Source organism: Pelophylax lessonae, assembly GCF_965119305.1.
Source record: "Pelophylax lessonae genome assembly, chromosome: 11".
Lineage (NCBI taxonomy): Eukaryota > Metazoa > Chordata > Amphibia > Anura > Ranidae > Pelophylax > Pelophylax lessonae.
In genome coordinates, this window is record NC_138778.1 from 203,988,240 (window position 1) to 204,008,695 (window position 20,456).

At 48.1% G+C, this 20,456-nt stretch overlaps 1 protein-coding gene across 1 annotated transcript in view; it reads left to right on the forward strand.

The window, feature by feature from the left end:
• COL20A1 (collagen type XX alpha 1 chain) overlaps nucleotides 1–20,456 on the forward strand; it is a 201,261-nt gene that overhangs the window by 117,005 nt on the left and 63,800 nt on the right. Inside the window, exons 22-24 of the mRNA XM_082272732.1 lie at nucleotides 16,280–16,422; nucleotides 19,200–19,309; nucleotides 20,057–20,215. Of these exons, the coding sequence (XP_082128858.1) occupies nucleotides 16,280–16,422; nucleotides 19,200–19,309; nucleotides 20,057–20,215 (412 nt within the window). The remainder of the gene's footprint in view (nucleotides 1–16,279; nucleotides 16,423–19,199; nucleotides 19,310–20,056; nucleotides 20,216–20,456) is intronic.

Genomic DNA, 20,456 nt, shown 5'->3' on the forward strand with positions numbered 1-20,456 from the left:
CATACCAGTATAGATCCTAACACATTACCCAGTCCATACCAGTATAGATCCTAACACATTACCCAGTCCATACCAGTATAGATCCTAACACATTACCCAGTCCTTACCAGTATAGATCCTAACTCATTACCCAGTCCATACCAGTATAGATCCTAACTCATTACCCAGTCCATACCAGTATAGATCCTAACTCATTACCCAGTCCATACCAGTATAGATCCTAACACATTACCCAGTCCATACCAGTATAGATCCTAACTCATTACCCAGTCCATACCAGTATAGATCCTAACTCATTACCCAGTCCATACCAGTATAGATCCTAACACATTACCCAGTCCATACCAGTATAGATCCTAACTTATTACCCAGTCCATACCAGTATAGATCCTAACTCATTACCCAGTCCATACCAGTATAGATCCTAACTCATTACCCAGTCCATACCAGTATAGATCCTAACTCATTACCCAGTCCATACCAGTATAGATCCTAACACATTACCCAGTCCATACCAGTATAGATCCTAACTTATTACCCAGTCCATACCAGTATAGATCCTAACTCATTACCCAGTCCATACCAGTATAGATCCTAACACATTACCCAGTCCATACCAGTATAGATCCTAACTCATTACCCAGTCCATACCAGTATAGATCCCAACACATTACCCAGTCCATACCAGTATAGATCCTAACACATTACCCAGTCCATACCAGTATAGATCCTAACACATTACCCAGTCCATACCAGTATAGATCCTAACACATTACCCAGTCCATACCAGTATAGATCCTAACACATTACCCAGTCCATACCAGTAAAGATCCTAATACATGACCCAGTCCATACCAGTATAGATCCTAACACATTACCCAGTCCATTCCAGTATAGATCCTAACACATTACCCAGTCCATACCAGTATAGATATCCAGCATGCGATTTTTCCCCATTAGGATCTGATGTGTTTTCAAAGTGTTCCTTTAATGTTTTTGAGCAGTGTATAAATGTTAACTGGTTGCAAAACTGATTACCCTGATGAAGGCATTTTGGAACTCTAATATACGTTGGATATTTTTATTGTTTCTTTGACCCTTACTGGAATAAAATTGAATGTAAATATTGAACAGCGGTTTGATGCTTCAGTTCTTATTGCTGTTCCATTGTAAATGGGCCGTGCTTCCCGTTTTAGACACTAGATGGCGCTTTGTATATACCTCCAATTGGTGTGCAGAAGTAGGGAAGCCTTGCTGGAATTCGTTTTTTTTTTTTTTGGAAGATGCTCTATTATAGTAAAATCACTGCTCAACCATGAGATTTTACCGCCATCTACCCTCACTTGTGAACATGTCCTTAAAAAGGCCAAATCACAGTGCCACAACCACGTATATTGCACATGGTTACAGGCATAGGTGTGCACAGGCTATTGCTTTAGGGTGTGCCCCACCCCTCCCAAATCTCAAACACACATGCATGTTTTTTTTACAATTTTTTTTAGAAGCCCCATTGGGGGGCTTTGGTAAAATATCAGGAATCTGACCCCTGATGTCTCACTTTTGAGACAGAGCAATGGGCTGAGGAGAGAAATTCCCCAGTCCCATTCTCTGCAGCCTCTGCTTCACTGGGAAGTGCTGTGTGCTGAGCGGCTGCCTAATCATTCACAACCGATGCATAGTAAACACAATTTACTATGCTTCAGTTATGAATAGACACAAGAGCGATAGGTACCGATCATTCAGAAAAGGAAGAGGTCGGTAACTGACATACGTCAGCGCTGTGGGGGGACATGGGGGGGCCCAGGCAGCAGGGGGAATCTGCACCGTACAGGGTGATTAGGGTGTGCCAAGGCACATCCGACACACCCTGTGTGCACACCTATGGTTACGTGGTTGGTTGCATCGTGGCCCAATTAACTTTAATAGGTTGTATTTGGTGGCAGTACTGCGGCAGGTGATTCATTTTTGATGTAGCTTCAAAACAAAAGCATTGCAACTGCGGCTGGTGTACAGCCCTTGGGCCATGGCTCAACCTCCTGCTTTTACCACCGCCCTCCCCCGGACCACATGTCTGAACTAGCCCATGGAGGGGAGAATCTATCCAGCAGGGGGCACAGACAGCAATAAAAACTTCAAAAGAGGATCTAGTTCCTTTTTAGAAAGTTTGGAAAAAGTATGAAAGCTTTACACAGCCTGCTTTCTAGCTCCCTTTGTCACATTGAAAGCCCCCAACTGAGTCATCTACTAGGGCAGGGGTGTCAAACTCAGCTGGATTGTGGGCCGCATCAGCATTATGGTTGCCCTCAAAGGGCCGGTTATATCTGTAAGACTAAATGTCCAGAGCACCCCCACCCCCCTTACATCCGATGTCAAGAGCCCCCCCACCATCAGAAGTCAAGAGTCCCCCACCCTCCCTTACATCACAGTGCACACCTCTTACCTTGTACTGCTTCCAGGAAGAAGCTGGAGGTGGAGCTGGGATGCATAAAATTCAGGGTCTGGAGGAGGACCAGAGGTGGGCTGAGACAAGGGGAGGCGGAGAGGGGGACTTCTGCTGCACCAATAGGCCCAAGATCTGTAGGAGGAGTTTTGATCTCTCTCTCAGCTGCCGACTGCTAAGATGGGTGGGGGGGTGGTGGGGGGGTTGGGCTACAGCTAAGAAGAGGTGCGAGGGCCATTTGAAATGGCCTGAGGCCCTGGACCTTGTGTTTGACACATGTGTGCTAAGGGATGACTGGAGTCCTATAAACCAGTGTTCCCCAACCCCCGGGCCGGACCGGTACCGTTTGATCCACAGACCGGTCCGCCCAAAGAACATTACATTATTTCCATTTTAGAAAAGGGTGGACCCGGGGCGCAGAGCAGTGCGCCCTGAGCCCACCCATTTGTGTGACAATAGCGAATGAATATTCGCTATTGTCACACGGATCCTCCTCCTGGCCAATCAGGAAGCGGGTCGGAGACACGTTTCCTGATTGACCGAAAGGTGAACCCATGCCATTGGCCAAGGAGGAGGAGGAGGGAAGACTCGAGAAGACGCGGGGAGACTGAGGAGAAGCCGCCGCTGCAAATCAGGTAAGTGCACTGGTCACTGTGCATTGATTGGGGGCATGCTGTGGTCACTGTGCATTGATTGGGGGCATGCTGTGGTCACTGTGCATTGATTGGGGACATGCTGTGGTCACTGTGCATTGATTGGGGGCATGCTGTGGCACTCTGCATTGATTGGGGGCACGCTGTGGTCACTGCATTGATTGGGGGCATGCTGTGGCAGTCTGCATTGATTGGGGGCATGCTGTGGTCACTGTGCATTGATTGGGGGCATGCTGTGGCACTCTGCATTGATTGGGGACATGCTGTGGCACTCTGCATTGATTAGGGGCACGCTGTGGCACTCTGCATTGATTGGGGACATGCTGTGGCACTGTGCATTGATTAGGGGCACGCTGTGGCACTCTGCATTGATTGGGGGCACGCTGTGGCACTCTGCATTGATGGGGGCACGCTGTGGTCACTCTGCATTGATGGGGGCACGCTGTGGCACTCTGCATTGATGGGGGCACGCTGTGGTCACTCTGCATTGATGGGGCACGCTGTTGCACTCTGCATTGATGGGGGCACGCTGTGGTCACTCTGCATTGACGTCCCCCCCCCCCCTCAGCGGGCCACGGAAACATTATCAAACGTTGACCGGTCCCCAGCGATAAAAAGGTTGGGGAGCACTGCTATGAACAATGGGGCTTCTTTCTGCATTGCATCAGATAAAATACAAAGTGAAGCATGAGGTTATCGATGTAAAACAGAACACAAAATATGAATATTTAATTTCTAAAATCATAAAAAATGTATTTCAATATTCCTGACCGTAAGAAGTCATTGTAGAAACCCGCAGCAGATTCCCTTTAGGACATACCTGCCTCTGCCAGCAGTCGGGAAAGTCAATTTTTAACACAAAATAAAGAGACTTCACAGAGGACAGACCTTGCCTGGAGCGCCACCTGCTGACTGCAATTGGTTTATATGAAATATTAAAGTGTTCCATTTCATGTTTAAGAATTTATTATTATTTTTTAGCTAATTTAAATATACAAAATAAAACATTGCAAAATGCTTCACAGGAGATTCTCTTTAGGAGTCACCTGAGTAACGATAATGGAGAATATTTTTGGGGAGCGCAGCCGCCCCCCCCCCCCCCTCGCAGCTCGTATCATCTCTCTGCAGCTTTAGTACCGTCATTTGATATGTTAATTCCCACTATATGAACCTACAGATCCCCTAAATTAGCTTGGCGTGGTTATTGCTAAAGTCGCCTTGAAGATTGCGATCTCCCTCCCGAGCCGCCTGCTATGCGGATAATCCGGCGTCCTTCCCTCCATTAGTAGGAGCGTTTTATGTCACCGAATACTAATGTGCCCAATCACTCACCGCTGACAGTACCGCCGGCGTTTGGCTCTGTGTAGATACCCCGTGTATCGCTTCCGGCCAACATTAGGAGCCGCACGCATGTAGAAAGTAGGAGTCGGGGAGGGGCAATTAATATCTGCGCTTGGCGGAATTAAATTTACATTATTAAACCTGCGCTCCAATGAGACATGACGGATTTTTTTTTTATACGGTTTATCTTTTTCTCGTTTTGATTCCCCATTAGCCTAATCGGTATAGATGGCAATTTCCTTGTCTCCTCCATTTTTGCAGTTCCTGCATTGCATCCACTGCACAGAATCATGTGACAGGAGCTGTAAGTTTCCCCCTTAATGACCAGGCCCTATTTTGCGATTCGGCACTGTTATTTTAACGGACAATTGCACGGTCTTGCGACACTGTACCCAAATACAATTGACTTCCTTTTTCCCCCACAAATAGAGCTTTCTTTTGGTGGTATTTGATCACCTGTGCAATTTTTCTTTTTTTTTTAAACAATTCTGAAAAAAAAAAACGGAATTTTTGTAAAATCTTACCGTAAAATTCCTTTCTCTGAGTCCTCCGACAGTCGCCGCCACTTCATAATCTTCACTAATGGGGTAATTGACCTTTGCTCCGCAGGAGTAGCTAGGCAACAAGATTTGTTAATATCAAAGCTTTTAGCATATCACACCCCTAGGGGGTGGTCCCCTCAGTCAATACCTCCCTGCTTCCTGCATTCTCAACTCAGTTTCAGTAGCATAGCAGTAGAGTACATAAACAAACCCCAAAAGAGGGGCGGGGGCGGCGAATGTCGGAGGACTCAGAGAAAGGAATTTTACGGTAAGATTTTACAAAAATTCAGTTTTCTCTTACGTCCTCCGACAGTCGCCGCCACTTCATAATCTTCACTAATGAGGACGTCCCAGAGCAGTGTAGACATGAGGGGTGGGAAAAACGCAGCCGCGCCTGAAGCAACGCAGTACCCACATCAGAAAAAAGAACCTTACCAAAGTAAGAGAACCAACTGGGCAACAGGAAAAAACGTGCTCAACAGGAGCAACAACCAAGGAAGAACAAGTAACCTAGGGGTAAAAACACCCCAACAGCCAAGGACCCAAACAAGGGACCCTAAGGCACTGCCGCACCAAGAACTTTACGGCCAAAGGAAGCATCCGCCGATGCCTGAACTTCCACCTTGTAAAATTTTGAGCAAGTCGCCGCCTTACACACCTGGGCCACAGAAGCCTGATGACGATAGGCCCAAGACGTACTCAGAGACCTGGTAGAGTGCGCCTTCACAGGGAAAGGAGGAACCTTCCCCTTCAAAGCATAGGCTTGCACAATGGTCTGTCTGATCCATTTGGCGATGGTCGCAGCCGACGCCGCCATGCCCTTCCGAGGACCCTCTGGAAGGACAAATAGAGAATCCGACTTGCGAAAGGATTTCGTCGATGACAGGTAAACTCTGATCGCCCGGACAACATCCAAGGCATGCAAAGCCACCTCCTTTGGATGCTTAGGCTTCGCGCAAAGCGAAGGTGAGACAATGTCCTCATTGAGGTGAAATTCCGAGATCCTCTTCGGAAGAAAAGAAGGGTTAGGTCGTAAGACCACCTTATCCAAGTGAATCACCAAGTAGGGAGAGCTGCAGGACAAAGCCGCCAGCTCCGATACCCTGCGAGCCGAAGTGATCGCCACCAAAAAGGCAACCTTCTTGGACAACAGAGACAACGAGACCTCCCTGATCTTCTCAAAGGGAGCATGCTGCAACACGGAAAGAACAAGGTTCAAGTCCCATGGAGGTACAGGGTCCCTCCGAGGAGGGGCCAAGTGTCGCACCCCTTGAACAAAGGTGCTAACCAAAGAATTAGACGCCACAGGGCGTTGAAAGAGAACGGCCAGCGCAGAAATCTGACCCTTAATCGTGGCCAACGCCAAACGCTGGTCCACGCCCGTTTGAAGGAAAGCCAACACTCTCGATACCGAGTACGAGCGAGGGGAATACCCCCTGGACTCACACCAGGCAAAATACGCCTTCCAAGTACGGTAGTAAATCTTCCCCGAAGAGGTTTTCTAGCCTTGATCAAAGTGGGAATGACCTCAGGGGAGAGACCCCTATCCTTCAGGACCCGGCTTTCAACAGCCAGGCCGTTAAAGCCAGCGACTGTAAAGCAGGATGGAATATCGGTCCTTGAGACAGGAGATCTTCTCGAAGAGGCAGACGCCACGGAGCGACGACCGCCAGATTCACGAGGTCTGCGTACCAAGACCGGCGAGGCCAGAATCACCGTGTGCGGTTCCGAGGCCAACCTGCGAAGGAGCCTGGACAGCAGCTGAATCGGTGGAAAGGCATACATCAGACGATACTGATGCCAGGGCGCCACTAACGCGTCTGAGGCGTCTGCCCGAGGATCGCGCATCCTTGCCACGAACCTTTCCACCTTGTTGTTTAGACGAGACGCGAACAGGTCCACATCTGTGGAACCCCACATCGCGCACAACATCTGAAAGACATCCGGGTGCAGGGACCATTCCCCCTGGTCCAGGGTCTGGCGACTCAGATAATCCGCCTGCCAGTTCTCCACCCCCGGAATGTGAACTGCAGATATCGCCGGGACGTGCGTCTCGGCCCAAGTCAGAATGTCGGCTACTTCCCGAGCCGCTCGGGCACTCCTGGTGCCCCCTTGGTGGTTGATGTAGGCCACCGCTGTGGCATTGTCCGTCTGCACCCGAACCGGACGGCCCTGAAGCCTGTCCGTCTAACGCAGAAGGCAGAGAGTTATCGCTCGCAATTCCAGAATGTTGATCGGAAGGGAGGATTCCTCCTCCAACCAAGTTCCCTGGGCGGACAGAACGCCCAGAACACCACTCCAGCCCGACAGGCTGGCATCCGTGGTGATCACCGTCCATGACAAAGGACGAAAGGACTTGCCACCCGACACCGCCAGGGACTGGAGCCACCACAAAAGACCCCTTCGGGTGAGGTGGCTCAACGAAATCCGCAGATCCAGAGATTGCGGACGCCCGTCCCACTTGGCCAGGATCTCCACCTGAAGATCCCGCGTGTGAAACTGGGCGAAGGGAATCGCCTCGAAAGCCGAGACCATCAATCCCAGACACCTCATACACGTCCGGAGGGACGAGCACTGATTGTCCCTGAGGGACCTGACTGCGTCCTGAAGTGTCCGGAGCTTGTCTTCCGGCAGGAAGACCTTCGCTTGAACAGAGTCCACGATCATCCCCAGGTAGGGAAGACGACCCGACGGACACAGCATTGACTTTGGAAAATTTATCGTCCAACCGAACTCCTGCAGAATCTGCATCGTGATGGACAGGTCGTTCACCAGGCCCTGACTGGTCGCAGACCGAATCAAGATATCGTCCAGATACCCCAAGACAGAGATGCTCTGGGCTCTCAATAAAGCCAGGACCGGCGCAAGCACCTTGGTGAAAACCCGAGGAGCCGAAGCGAGACCAAAGGGTAACGCCACGAATTGGTAATGATCCTCCGCAATGGCGAATCGAAGGAACCTCTGGTGACCCTCAAAAATGGGGATGTGAAGGTACGCATCCTTCAAGTCGATGGAGGCCATGAATTCCCCCGGAACCAGGGCAGCCACCACCGAGCGCAAGGATTCCATGCGGAACTTGCGAACCCGCACAAAGCGGTTCAGAGCTTTTAAGTCCAAAATCGGACGTACCTTGCCCTCCTTTCTGGGCACAGTGAACAGATTGGAATAGAACCCCCGAAATCTGTCCCGATGAGGCACCGGAACCACCACTCCCTGGGCCCGCAGGTCCCGCACCGCCAGGTGCAGATCCTGCAAGCGCTCCGGAGACAGCTGAAGATTTGAGGGAAAAAATCTGCTCGCCGGCCGAGAGAGAAACTCGATCTTGTATCCAGATCGAACGATTTCCTGAACCCACCTGTCCCGAATGCGGGCCAGCCAGGGTTGAAGAAAACCGAGCAAACGTTCCCCCACCCCAGAACCGGGTGAGGGCACCCCTTCAGGCCGAATTGGTATGGGCAGCGGACCCGGACTGGCCAGACTGGCCGGACTTCTGCTTACCTGCCCACGGCTTCTTCTGGGAGCCTTGGCCCTTGAAGGGCTTGCCCTTATATTGCGACCGAAAGGCACGAAAGGACCCCTGAGAGGGCCTAAACGAGGTATTCTTCTTACCGCGAACAAACTTATTCTTGTGAGTTTGGGGTAAGAGAGTGCTCTTACCCCCGGAAATTCCCTTTATCAGAGTAGCCAAAGACTCGCCAAAAAGGCGAGATCCCGCGTAGGGCAAATTAGCTAAAGTCTTGCGAGACGATTGGTCAACCGACCAACATTTCAGCCATATCAGGCGACGGTTCAATACCGCCACACTTGAGAAGGCGTGCAGCCAAAGGGACTAAATCCAAGTCCGCATCACACAAATACATGACACCCTGATGAAGTTGATCCACCATAGCCAAAGTTGTCGGTGGAGCAGAGTCAGCCACCAGGGTGCGCCTGAGCACCTGCGCCCAATCCGCAATAGCCTGGGCTGCCAAAATGGAAGCAAAAATAGGCTTCAGCATAGAACCAGCAACCGTATAAGCATGACGGGCAAGAGACTCTAATCTCCTGTCCATAGGGTCCCGAAACACCGGGGTATCCTCAGCAGGGATCGCAGTAGATTTATTCAAAACCGCCACCGCGTGATCCACCTGAGGCGGTACACACCAACGCTCATCAGTGGTGGGTGTAAAGGGATAACGCAGCTTGAACTTACTTGGCACAGTAAAGGGCTTCTTTAAATTGCGCCATTGCTCATCAACAGCGCGCTGAAATTCCGCAGGGCAGGGAAAAACCTGCGCTGTTTTGCGTTTCCTTTGCGTCCCATAAGAGGACATCAAAACAGGAGGACACGGTTCATCCTGCAAACGCAGTGTTTCCTTGATAGAAGCAACCAACTAATCCACGAGTGCAAGCTCTTCAGGCGAGCCAGGGGGAGAATTATCAACCCCTTCTACCTCAGCCTCCCCCTCAGACCCCCCAAGGTCCAGAGATGAGCGAGACCCTTAGAAGGGCACTCCAGCCATAGCAGCCCCATCGCCCTCTGAATCAGAGGAAATAGACAATCTGGGCCGTTTTGCGGATCGATCAGCCATTAGCATCTGCACCTGAGAAGCCAAGTTCGCCACAATAGCAGCCAGATCAGCCCCCTCGGGGGATGCAGCAGCCCCTTGGCCCCCCACCAAGGTGGGAGGAAACTTGCAATCCTGAGAATCCATGCCCCAGCAATAATTGAAAAAGGAGGACTGCCCCTTTAAGACCGCGGCGAGCGTAGCCCACCGCACACTACTGTATGTACCGACCCCCACAGGGATAAGGACACTGAGCAAGGAAATACAGGAAAAGGAAAGGTAAAAACCTGGAGAGACCACACAGGCTGCTGCCACCGATCGCTGTTCCAGAGCAAAAGGAAGTGATGCAATGACTGACCACCCTATAAAGCCTATGCAGGCTACACAAACATGGCCGCTCGGCCGAGGCATTTCAGGCAATGAGAAAATGGCGCCGACATGTGGCTGTATGATCGATCGCCGCCAAAACACCGCGCCGTACCACACAGGGCCGGTCACCATAATTTGCCTCAAAAAATGGCGGGCCGCAGTAGCGGCCGCCGCACAGCATGTTCAAGCCCAGTCTGCCCCATACTCTCACATAGCAGAGCGGGAGAACCCCCCCCCCCCCCCCGCAGCCCACAGAAAGGCAGCTATTCCACACAGGAATCTGACAGGGAGCTCAGCACATACACAGACATGCGGGTCACACAGTCACAGACTGACACCCAAAACAGACAGGTCCCCACATAGAATTGCACTTACCAGTCCGGATGGCGTGGGGAGCCTTCTCTAGCGACCAAACCGCTGCACTGAGAACAGGGAGTGTCGCAGCCAGGACGCAGTGGAACCGCAGTGCGAAACCGCAAATGGCGTCCGGTGAGGTAGCCACCTCACAGGCAGCATCCCTGCAGCGAACAGGGATGGGTCGTTCAATATGGCCAGTCCGAGACCCAGCTCCGCATGATCATCTTCATCCGAAGAAACTAAACTAATGCTGAGAAAAAGAACAGCTAAGCAAAAGAAAGAGAAAAATACTCCAAATAAAATCAAAAAGAGGATAGAAGGCTGAGACTGAAAGCCCCAGCACAGGATCAGCCAGCTACTCCTAAGCTAGGCATTAGAAACTGAGTTGAGAATGCAGGAAGCAGGGAGGTATTGACTGAGGGGACCACCCCCTAGGGGTGTGATATGCTAAAAGCTTTGATATTAACAAATCTTGTTGCCTAGCTACTCCTGCGGAGCAAAGGTCAATTACCCCATTAGTGAAGATTATGAAGTGGCGGCGACTGTCGGAGGACGTAAGAGAAAAACACTTTCTGCTATATAACATTCTCAGAAAAAAAAATTAAAAATCAAAAGGCTAATTTGTTTTGGTAAAAAGTTATCGCGTCTACTAACTACGGGAAAGATTTGTCATTTTTATTGTTTTTTTTTTTTTTTTTTTTTTTTACTAGCAATGGCGGCGATCTGCAATTTTTAGCAGGACTGTGACGTTTCGGCAGACAGATTGGACCCGTGACTGACATTTTGACACTTTTGGGGGGACCAGTGACATTACTACAATAATCAGTGCTATAAATATGCACTGTTACTGTAATAATGACACTGGCAGGGAAGGGGTTAACATTGTGGGTAATCAAGGGGTTAAATGTGAGCCTAGGGGAGTGATTCTAACTGTGGGGGGGGGGCGGGGCTTGTGAAATGATCATAGAGACCTGTGATCCTATATAGAAGGATCACAGGGGCTCTGTGATCATTCCAGGGAGAAGAACGGTCAGCTGTGTTTACAACAGCTGACCGTTCTTCTCTCACAGCGGGGAGCCGCCTGCCCCATGCATCGGCTTCCCTGCTGCCGAGTGGGGGCGCGCGCTCGCCCCCTAGCTGCAGACGCGCGACCGACATAATGGTACGTCAGTTTGCGCAAGGGGGGCCGCACTGCCGCAGTAAAAAGGTGGCGGTCGGTCGGTAAGGGGTTAAACGAAAGCCTAGTTAGAGTCACAGAAATAGATTCCTATTGTTCTACAACCTTTGTTTTTCCAGTGTCACCTCCTCTTTATCGTTACAACTAAAGTTGGGCGAGCAGTTCGAGCCGAGCAGAAGTTCGGCCTGAACATCACCTGTTCGGCGAGCACCCGATTTTTCGGGGCGCCTGGTGGGATTTTTCGCTCACCGAGCACCCCAAATGCACTGTGCACTGCACTGTGCATTCTAAGCCCTGATTGGGCAAAGCTTTGCCCAATCAGGGCACAGTGAATAGCTGGTTGTTAAGGAGCAGGTCGGGAAGCCAGCCGCAGCGTCCCTAGCAACAGATAAGTCTTCAGCTGTCAACCAGCCTTTAGGTCTGGTATGGATTTTAAGGGGAACCCAATGCCAAAATAAAAATAAAACGGCGTGGGGTCCCCCCTAAGATCCATAGCAGACCCTTATTTATATTCTACTAGCTCATTATGAAAATTTTATCTTAGAACGAAGCCCCTGCAGTGCCGCCTGCTCAGTGGTGACACAGGCGACATGTTCGGCTGTCATGCTTCCTGGTTCGAGTCCTCCGGGCATCTGATTGGCTGGAGGCGCGATGATATCACTCCCACGCATGCGTGCAGGAGCCCTTGTGCACGGCACAGGGTTCCTTCAGAGCGCATGCGCCGATGACGTTATCGGCTGCATTAAAAGTAAATATCTCCTAAAAAGTGCAAGTTTAGGAGATATTTACAGTACCCATAGGTAACCCTTATTAAAGGCTTACCTATAGGTACAAATTATAAGAGAGGGTTTACAACCTCTTTAAGCATGCAGCCTGGCAGACCTGAAAAGGGAAGGGGAGGCGAGCGAGCCCTCTTCCACCCCTGGAACCATACCAAGCCACATGCCCTTAAAATGGGGGGGGGGGGGGGAGGTGCTTTGGGACAAGGGTCTGGTATGGATTTTAAGGGGAGCCCCATGCCAAAATTTTAAAATAAAAAATGGCGTGGGGTCCCCCCTAGAATCCATACCAGACCCTTATCCGAGCATGGATCCCAACCCCCCACCATGCAAATGAGTATGGGGTACATAGGCCCATACAGGCTGTGTGGTTAGATACGGGTCTGATGTGGAACCCCTTGCTGTTTTGTTTTGCCGGCAATTTAAATGGAAGTTTTTTTCTTTATGAATGTCAATTTTGCTGCAGCAGGTTCTATACATGGTACAGATGCACCACTTTACAAGTAGACTAAGGGAACCCCTCAGGCACTATATTTTTTTTTTTTTTTCACTTTAAGTATCATTTTAATTCTCCTGTAGATCTTTTTAAAAACAATGTTTGCATTGATAGATGTCCCCTAGGGCAATACTCGGCCCCCCATACCCTTTTTATGGCCAATAACTACAGTATAAGCCTTCAAAATGGGGTCTTTTGTTTTTTTCAGGTTCGGGTCCTATAGACTTTAATAGAGTTTGTAGCTCGGGCCCAAACTTTTTACATGTTCGGGAGTTTTGGTGCGAACCAAACAGGGGTGTGTTCAGCCCATCGCTAGTTACAACCATTGTGAGGGCTGTCTAAAAATGGCTATGAAATTCAATGAGCACAAAGATTGACCACACTGCTCAGTGCACATGAGATCTGATCAGGCACGCCCACTGCCGGTTTGACACACCCCTCTTTGTGTAAGAACACTTGTGTTAACTGGTGTCTGTTACTCAGCTCTGCCTGCACAGGGTACTGCAGTGTTAGAACAGAAAGCAGTATATTCATTGAGAGGAAAAGGTACTATAAGGCGTTTTAAAGCAGAAATCAGTCACCAATCACAATATGCGTGGGTACAGGACTAAAAAGAGATAAAATGTAAAAAAATTGAATTAAATTCTCACTTGCGCTGTCTAAAAAAAAAAAAAAAAAAATGCCATGCCTGTTAAAATAAGAGAACAACACTGCCTACATGCTTGGAAGCACACTAAGCTGGATGGTCCAAAACATGCTAGACAAGAGGGAGTGATCAGGTCTCTCCTTTGAGCCATTCTGCAGTGTGTGCATTCTGATCTCCCTGCTGACCAAGTATGCTTGGAAGCATGCTGTGCCCAACTATGCCAGATGGTTCAAACCCTTCTAGACAAGAGGGAGGGGACAGGTCTCTCCTCTGAACCATGCTGCAGTGTGTGTATTCTGATCTCCCTGTTGTTCAGGTATGCTTTGAAGCACGCTGGGCCCAACTATGCCAGCTAGATCATACCCTGCTTGACAAGAGGGAGGGGGCAGGTTCCTCCCCTTTAAGCCATTCTACAATATACAGTATCTCAAGAAGAAATGACACTTTGCTACAATGTAAAGTAGTGAGTGTACAGCTTGTATAACAGTGTCAATTTGCTGTCTGCTCAAAATAACTCAACACACAGCCATTAATGTCTAAACCGCTGGCAACAAAAGACACCCCTACATGAAAATTTCCAAATTGGGCCTAATAATTAATTTTTCCTTCCCGGTGTCATGTGACTCGTTAGTGGTACAAGGTCTCAGGTGTGAATGGAAAGCAGGTGTGTTAAATTTGGTGTTATCGCTCTCACTCTCTCATACTGGTCACTGGAAGTTCAACATGGCACCTCATGACAAAGGATTTGAAGAAAATAATTTTTGCTCTACATAAAGATGGCCTAGGCTTTAAGAAGATTGCCAAGACCCTGAAACTGAGCTGCAGCACGGTGGCCAAGACCATACAGTGGTTTAACAGAATAGGTTCCACTCAGAACAGGCCTTGCCATGGTCGACCAAAGAAGTTGAGTGCCCATGCTCAGCGTCATATCCAGAGGTTGTCTTTGGGAAATAGATGTATGAGTGCTGCCAGCATTGCTGCAGAGGTTGAAGGGGTGGGGGGTCAACCTGTCAGTGCTCAGACCGTACGCCGCACACTGAATCAAATTGTTCTGCATAGCTGTCATCCCAGAAGGAATCCTCTTCTAAGGATGATGCACAAGAAAGCCCGCAAACAGTTTGCTGAAGACAAGCAGTGCTGAAGACTCCGCCGCTACGACTGGACACACGATCTGCCATACACAAGGGACCTTACAGGGCAACTGATCCTTGAATATTTAACATCATCTCAACACCACCAGATGCACCTCTCAACAACTTAGAGGAGAGAACCAAAATTTGGATTGACTCACTCCATCTAGGGACAACATCCTCTTTCTACTGACTGAGAATCGGCAATACGCTTCCTGGTCAGAAAATCTTTTCTGAATATACACTACAAACATAGTAAGAGGACTAACTTACAACACCCTCTACCCTTTGATCTTCAGTACAACAGGCACATCCTCTCAATCAGAAGTGCTGATACATTTGTCACAAGGCATCCTCGCTGGGGCCACATTTGGGAAGACCCACACCCTCAGGGACCAAGGAGTGAACACATCGGCACCCAACACAGTGGAATCCTTTTTTTTTTCTCTTTTCTTTTCTCTTAGCAGTAATGACTCTCTTGTCACATCCCAAGTAACCTACAGGAAATCACAAACCTCCCCACTTCTCAGACCCCTGAAGAAAGGCCTGCGTGCCTGAAACACGTCGGGTGGGAGGATTTCCTTCAAGAAACCAATATATACCTCTGAGTATATGTATCACTGTTCTCGTCAGTCATATATTTTTGTTGCAATCACATCATTCATTTTCTTTGTATTATTTATGTAACGCCTCAGATCCACTACGATCTATTTTAAAATTTGTTAATAAAATCATTTTATTTTTATACATTTGTGGAAGTGTGTTTGCCGGTAAAGTCCCACACCCTAGGGGGACCCCCCATTTTGCTTGACAAGCAGACTAAGGACATGGATTACTGGAACCATGTCCTAAGGTCTGATGAGACCAAGATAAACTTATGTGGTTCAAATGGTGTCAAGTGTGTGTGGCGGGAACCAGGTGAGGAGTACAAAGACAAGTGTGTCTTGCCTACAGTCAAACATGGTGGTGGAAGTGTCATGGTCTGGGGCTGCATGAGTGCTGCCGGCACTGGGGAGCTACAGTTCATTGAGGGAACCATGAATGCCAACATGTACTGTGAGATACTGAAGCAGAGCATGATCCACTTCCTTCAGAGACTGTGCCACAGGACAGTATTCCAACATAACGACCCCAAACACACCTCCAAGACGACCACTGCCTTGCTAAAGAAGCTGAGTTGATGTACTGGCCAAGCATGTCTCCAGACCTAACCCCTATTGAGCATCTGTGGGGCATCCTCAAACAGAAGGTGGAGGAGCACAAGATCTCTAACATCCACCAGCTCTGTGATGTCATGATAGAGGAGTGGAAGAGGACTCCAGTGGCAACCTATGAAGCTCTGGTGAACTCCATGCCCAAGAGGGTTTAGGCAGTGCTGGAAAATAATAGTGACCACACAAAATTTTGACACATTGGGCCCAATTTGGACTTCTTCACTTAGGGGTGTACTCACTTTTGTTGCCAGCGTTTTTAGACATTAATGGCTGTGCGTTGAGTTATTTTGAGGGGACAGCAAATTTACACTGTATTTGAGGGGTGTACTCACTTTTGTGAGATACTGTAGGTATTCTGATCTTCTTGATGTTCAGGTATGCTTGAAAACACGCTGTGTCTAACTAAGCCAGATGGTCTGAACCCTGTTAGACAAGAGGGGGAGTGTGTGTGTTTGTGTGTGGGGTGGGGGAAGGGTTCCTCCTCTGAGTCATTCTGCAGTGTGTGTATTCTGATCTCCCTGCTGTTCGGGCCCATTTCACAGTACAGTTATACTACCTTGACTGCACCATGTTTTTTTCTTCTTTCAGAGAAGTCCATTCTCATGGCCTCCCCCAGGAACACGGGCTCAGCTTTCTCCTTCGCCTGCCTGCCCATGCCGTTCGGGAACCTTTCGCCTTATGGCAACTGACAGATGAAGATTTCCAGCCGATTGTTGGGATAATCCTGGACCGTAAGTTTCTATGTGTGTTCATACTTGGGCGAGGTGGTGTATAAGTCTTGAAAAAAGACATTATGGACCATTTATCAAATTTAGGAGATTCTTCTTCCTCCTTTCTCCTATGTTATAGTGAAAAGACAGGGGGAGATGCTCTGTAGTCCTGCCCTTAACACTGCTCCTCCTTAGATACAGTACAATTAGTGAGTGTTGTCACACTAGGATAGGATGTGTGTTTCTGGTAGGCAGTCCTGGAACTGGGTCGTCCAGCTCCCAGGGCAAGGATCCAGAATTGCACCCCCTCCCTCACTGTTAATGCATGCTGTAAAATTGGTGTACCACCCTGAGTTTATTCTTTGCTTCTCTGTGCCCGGGGCAGATGCCCCTCCTGCCTACCCCATGTCCAATCCCTATTGGTAGGATCACCAGAAAAAAAAAAGGCAAAAAAAACTAAAATAAAACAAAAACGCAGCCACCACTTTAAGCTGTCATGTATTACATGTTTGTTCTTGGGTTTAGATACACTTTAATTCACGTCCTCAGGTAATAAATCAGAGTTCTAATTATGTCTTATGACAAAATAATGGAGCCTTATAGAGGAAAAAATGCAGAGACCTCAATAACAGAAAATGCTGACTTGTCTTTGACCCATGAGGGTCATCCAAGGACCAGGCAGGTCTGCGGTCAGTATGAAGCAGTGCCGGTGACTACGCCCCCCCCCCCCCCCCCCAAGAGCCTTGTCAATAGATTAGGGACCATGAGCAATATCCTAGGCCATTATTCAATAGGTAGCCTCGAGGCAGAACTTTAATTTTTGCTATTTTAAACCTCTCCTTGCCAACGTGTCCATTGCTGTAATGATTTCCTGTCCTGGATGTAATTTTACACGTTTTAATATACTTAGAAAATATGTCTGGAGCTGCCTGGAGCATGAGGAGTAATTGTAACATGTAGCCGTCTTCTGCTACGTAAGGGATCTGCTTGATCATTAGGTTCCTATTTGGTGGAGAAAAGAATGAAGGTTTGACATCAAGTTAGGTAGGTAGCAGGAGATCATGGAGGCAAACATCTTGGCTGGTGGGTGTATCTTGGCGACTTTGTTGGTTGGCGAGAAGATTGACTTTTAGGTAACAGGTGGAGTTAATGACTGACATGTATTTGCTACCTATAGATACAAACATAATTCACTGAAGCCAGATTTTAAAGAGCTACTCAGATGCAGGTTGGGGGGTTCTGGTTTCTGATGCCTGTATTGAGTGATTTGCTATTGGTGCATACCCAATCAGATTAAAAAATTCCAAGGGAGGTGTCAGAAGGATTGTCTCACCCAGGTCTGAACCTGCAACCTCTGCTGTGTCTGGCGATGACTCTTCTTGCTGAGCCACCTGGGATAATAAACAGCTCCCTTGACAATCTTGTTTCTCTTGAACCTTGAACCCTTTGCTCTTCCCAGAAACTTCCTAATTTAGGCCATGCCTTTGCCCTTCCTGTTTGCCAAATTATTGTGCTCTCTCCAGCCAATTTCATTTTCTTGTCCCTCCTGCCGTCCATATCTCATTACCGACTTTTGGCTTATTCCTTGACTATACTTCTGCTTGATCCAAACCTGCGACCACTAGTTACCGAACTTTGGCTTGTTTACTGACTACGCTTCTGCTTGAATCCCTACCTGCTATGTCTGGTACTGGACCCTTGCTTGCTAACCTTCTGATAGGGCGATCCTGAGGGCTGCGACCTGGTACTAAGACATGGAAAAACCCATCTCCACCATCAGGAGAACACAGGTTAGTGCTTAGACTCAACACCTTGGATGAGCCGCTGTCATCTGCCTGGGTGACCTGCTGCTGTCCTTATCCAGCTGGTCGATGGAAGCCTCTGTACTGCAATAGCTACTGGCCTCCAAGCCTGACCCCTGACTGTGACACCAAGACATGGCCGTGATTAATATCTTAGAAGGGGTGAGGGGCTGGATATGGATCCTCACTCAATGGAAGTAAGGTCCTTAGTGAAGCCAAATGCCTTGACTTTAATGGTTTTCCACAGAGCGGGGGCACCTCAAAAATGGGTTCATCCAAACTGGATATCCTACAGTTACACCAGAAGGAATGCCAAATGAGAAATGCAAAATTAAAATTTCTTATTATGGACTAGGCTAGTCATGGGAAACCTTGTCACCCCAGATGTTTTTGAACTACATTTCCCATGATGCTCATACACTCTGCGGTGTAGTTGAGCATCATGGGAAATGTAGTTCCAAAACATCTGGGGTGCCAAGGTTTGCCATCACTGGACTAGGCAGTTAGAAGCATGGGGACACAATAAAAGGTTCACCAGTATTGTAGTGCCTTTAAAAATATGGTGGGTTTATACTAGGCAGCCATTTAACATAAGCAATGCTTCTTAGTGGAGGTTTTCATTTTATAAAAGGATTAGAAAATGGCACGTGTGTATCCTATTTATTTTTCCCCTAGTCTTAATATTGTAATCTTATGAACAGATCTGTGTGCTTATCCCAGACTTATTGGTCTTTAATTACAGTAGCTTGACTTTAAATTCTTTTGGGAAGTAAACTTAACTCCCTCAGCGCACCTGTGTGAGTCAGTCACACTGGATGCTTTAGGAGTCAAAAACCTAATTACTGCACTGGTAATACTCCTATTACCTACCCCATGTCCTCAGTTTGTGCTTCTGTCTATGTTAAGACAAATCATTTTTACTTTTTCTTACCCTTATATAATATTTTTCCATACCATATAATCTCACAATCTCAATCTTTTCTTTCTCCCCCATAGCCAATCAGCAGTCTGTGACTTATTTCAACCCTGACTACGAGGGGAACCTGCAGGAGATGACCTTTGATGAAGAAGAAGTGAAGAAGATTTTCTATGGCAGCTTCCACAAGGTGCCTAACATCTTAACCCCCCCTTCCAGTTTAAAGTGTTAGGACACCAGTCTGAACCTGAAACCTCTGTTATGTCTGGTAGTATCTCTTCTTGCTGAGCCACTTGGGATGCTAGACAGCTCCCTGGACAATTCCTTGAATGATCCTGCCTTGAACCTTGCTTATCTTGAACCTTGAACCCTTTGCTCCTCCCATTAACTTCCTATTTTTGCCATGCTTTTGCACTTACTATTTGCCAGATTAATGTGCTCTCTCCAGCCAATATCTCACTCTAGTCCCTCCCACTTATCCATCCCTATCTTTGCTACCACTCGTTACCGACCTTTGGCTTATTCCTCAACTATGCTTCTGCTTGATCACAACCTGCAACAACGTGTTACTGACCTTTGGCTTGATTACTGACTACACTTCTGCTTGATTCCTACCTGCTATATTTGCTACTGGACCCTGGTTTGCTCACCTCCTGGTGGGGTGATCCTGAGGACCACGACCTGGTACTAACACGCAGCAAAACCCAACTTCACCATCAAGAGCTCTGGTGAGCATTGGCTACTGCTTAGACTCCACATCTTAGGTGAGCCCGTGCCATCCGTCAGGGTGATCTGCTCGTGCATATATCCTGCTGGTTGATTGGGTGCCTCTCTACTGCTGAAGCTACTAGTCTTCGAGCCTGACCCCCAGAAAGTTGTAACTGCATTTGTCTTCTGTATATATTGATGTGTCCAATTTTATTTTTTCTTCAACCAGTTGCAAGTGTCAGTGTCTAAAACAAGCATTCGGCTCTATGTGGACTGTCAGCTGGTAACCGAAAAGGTTATAAAGCCTATGGGAAAGGTGACAACATTAGGATTTGAGATGTTGGGAAAACTGACCAGAACCAGGGGCCCGAGGAGCGGTTCCTCAGCGGTAGGTAGTAAAAATGAGTCTGTGTCTAGTTTTGTTCATTGGGTATTTCATCTTTGGGTTCTTTTGGGTCACTGTGACTGTGCCCCCACTATAGATTTGTGTCTACAGAGTCCCATACACATAATATCATGCATAATATCCTTCAAACATTTGGCAAGAGTTCTTCTGTTTTGGAAAAAGTAGACCTTTCTTAAGTTGGAGGGGGTGGTAGATTTTGTAAAGTAAATCCCCTGTAAGCTTC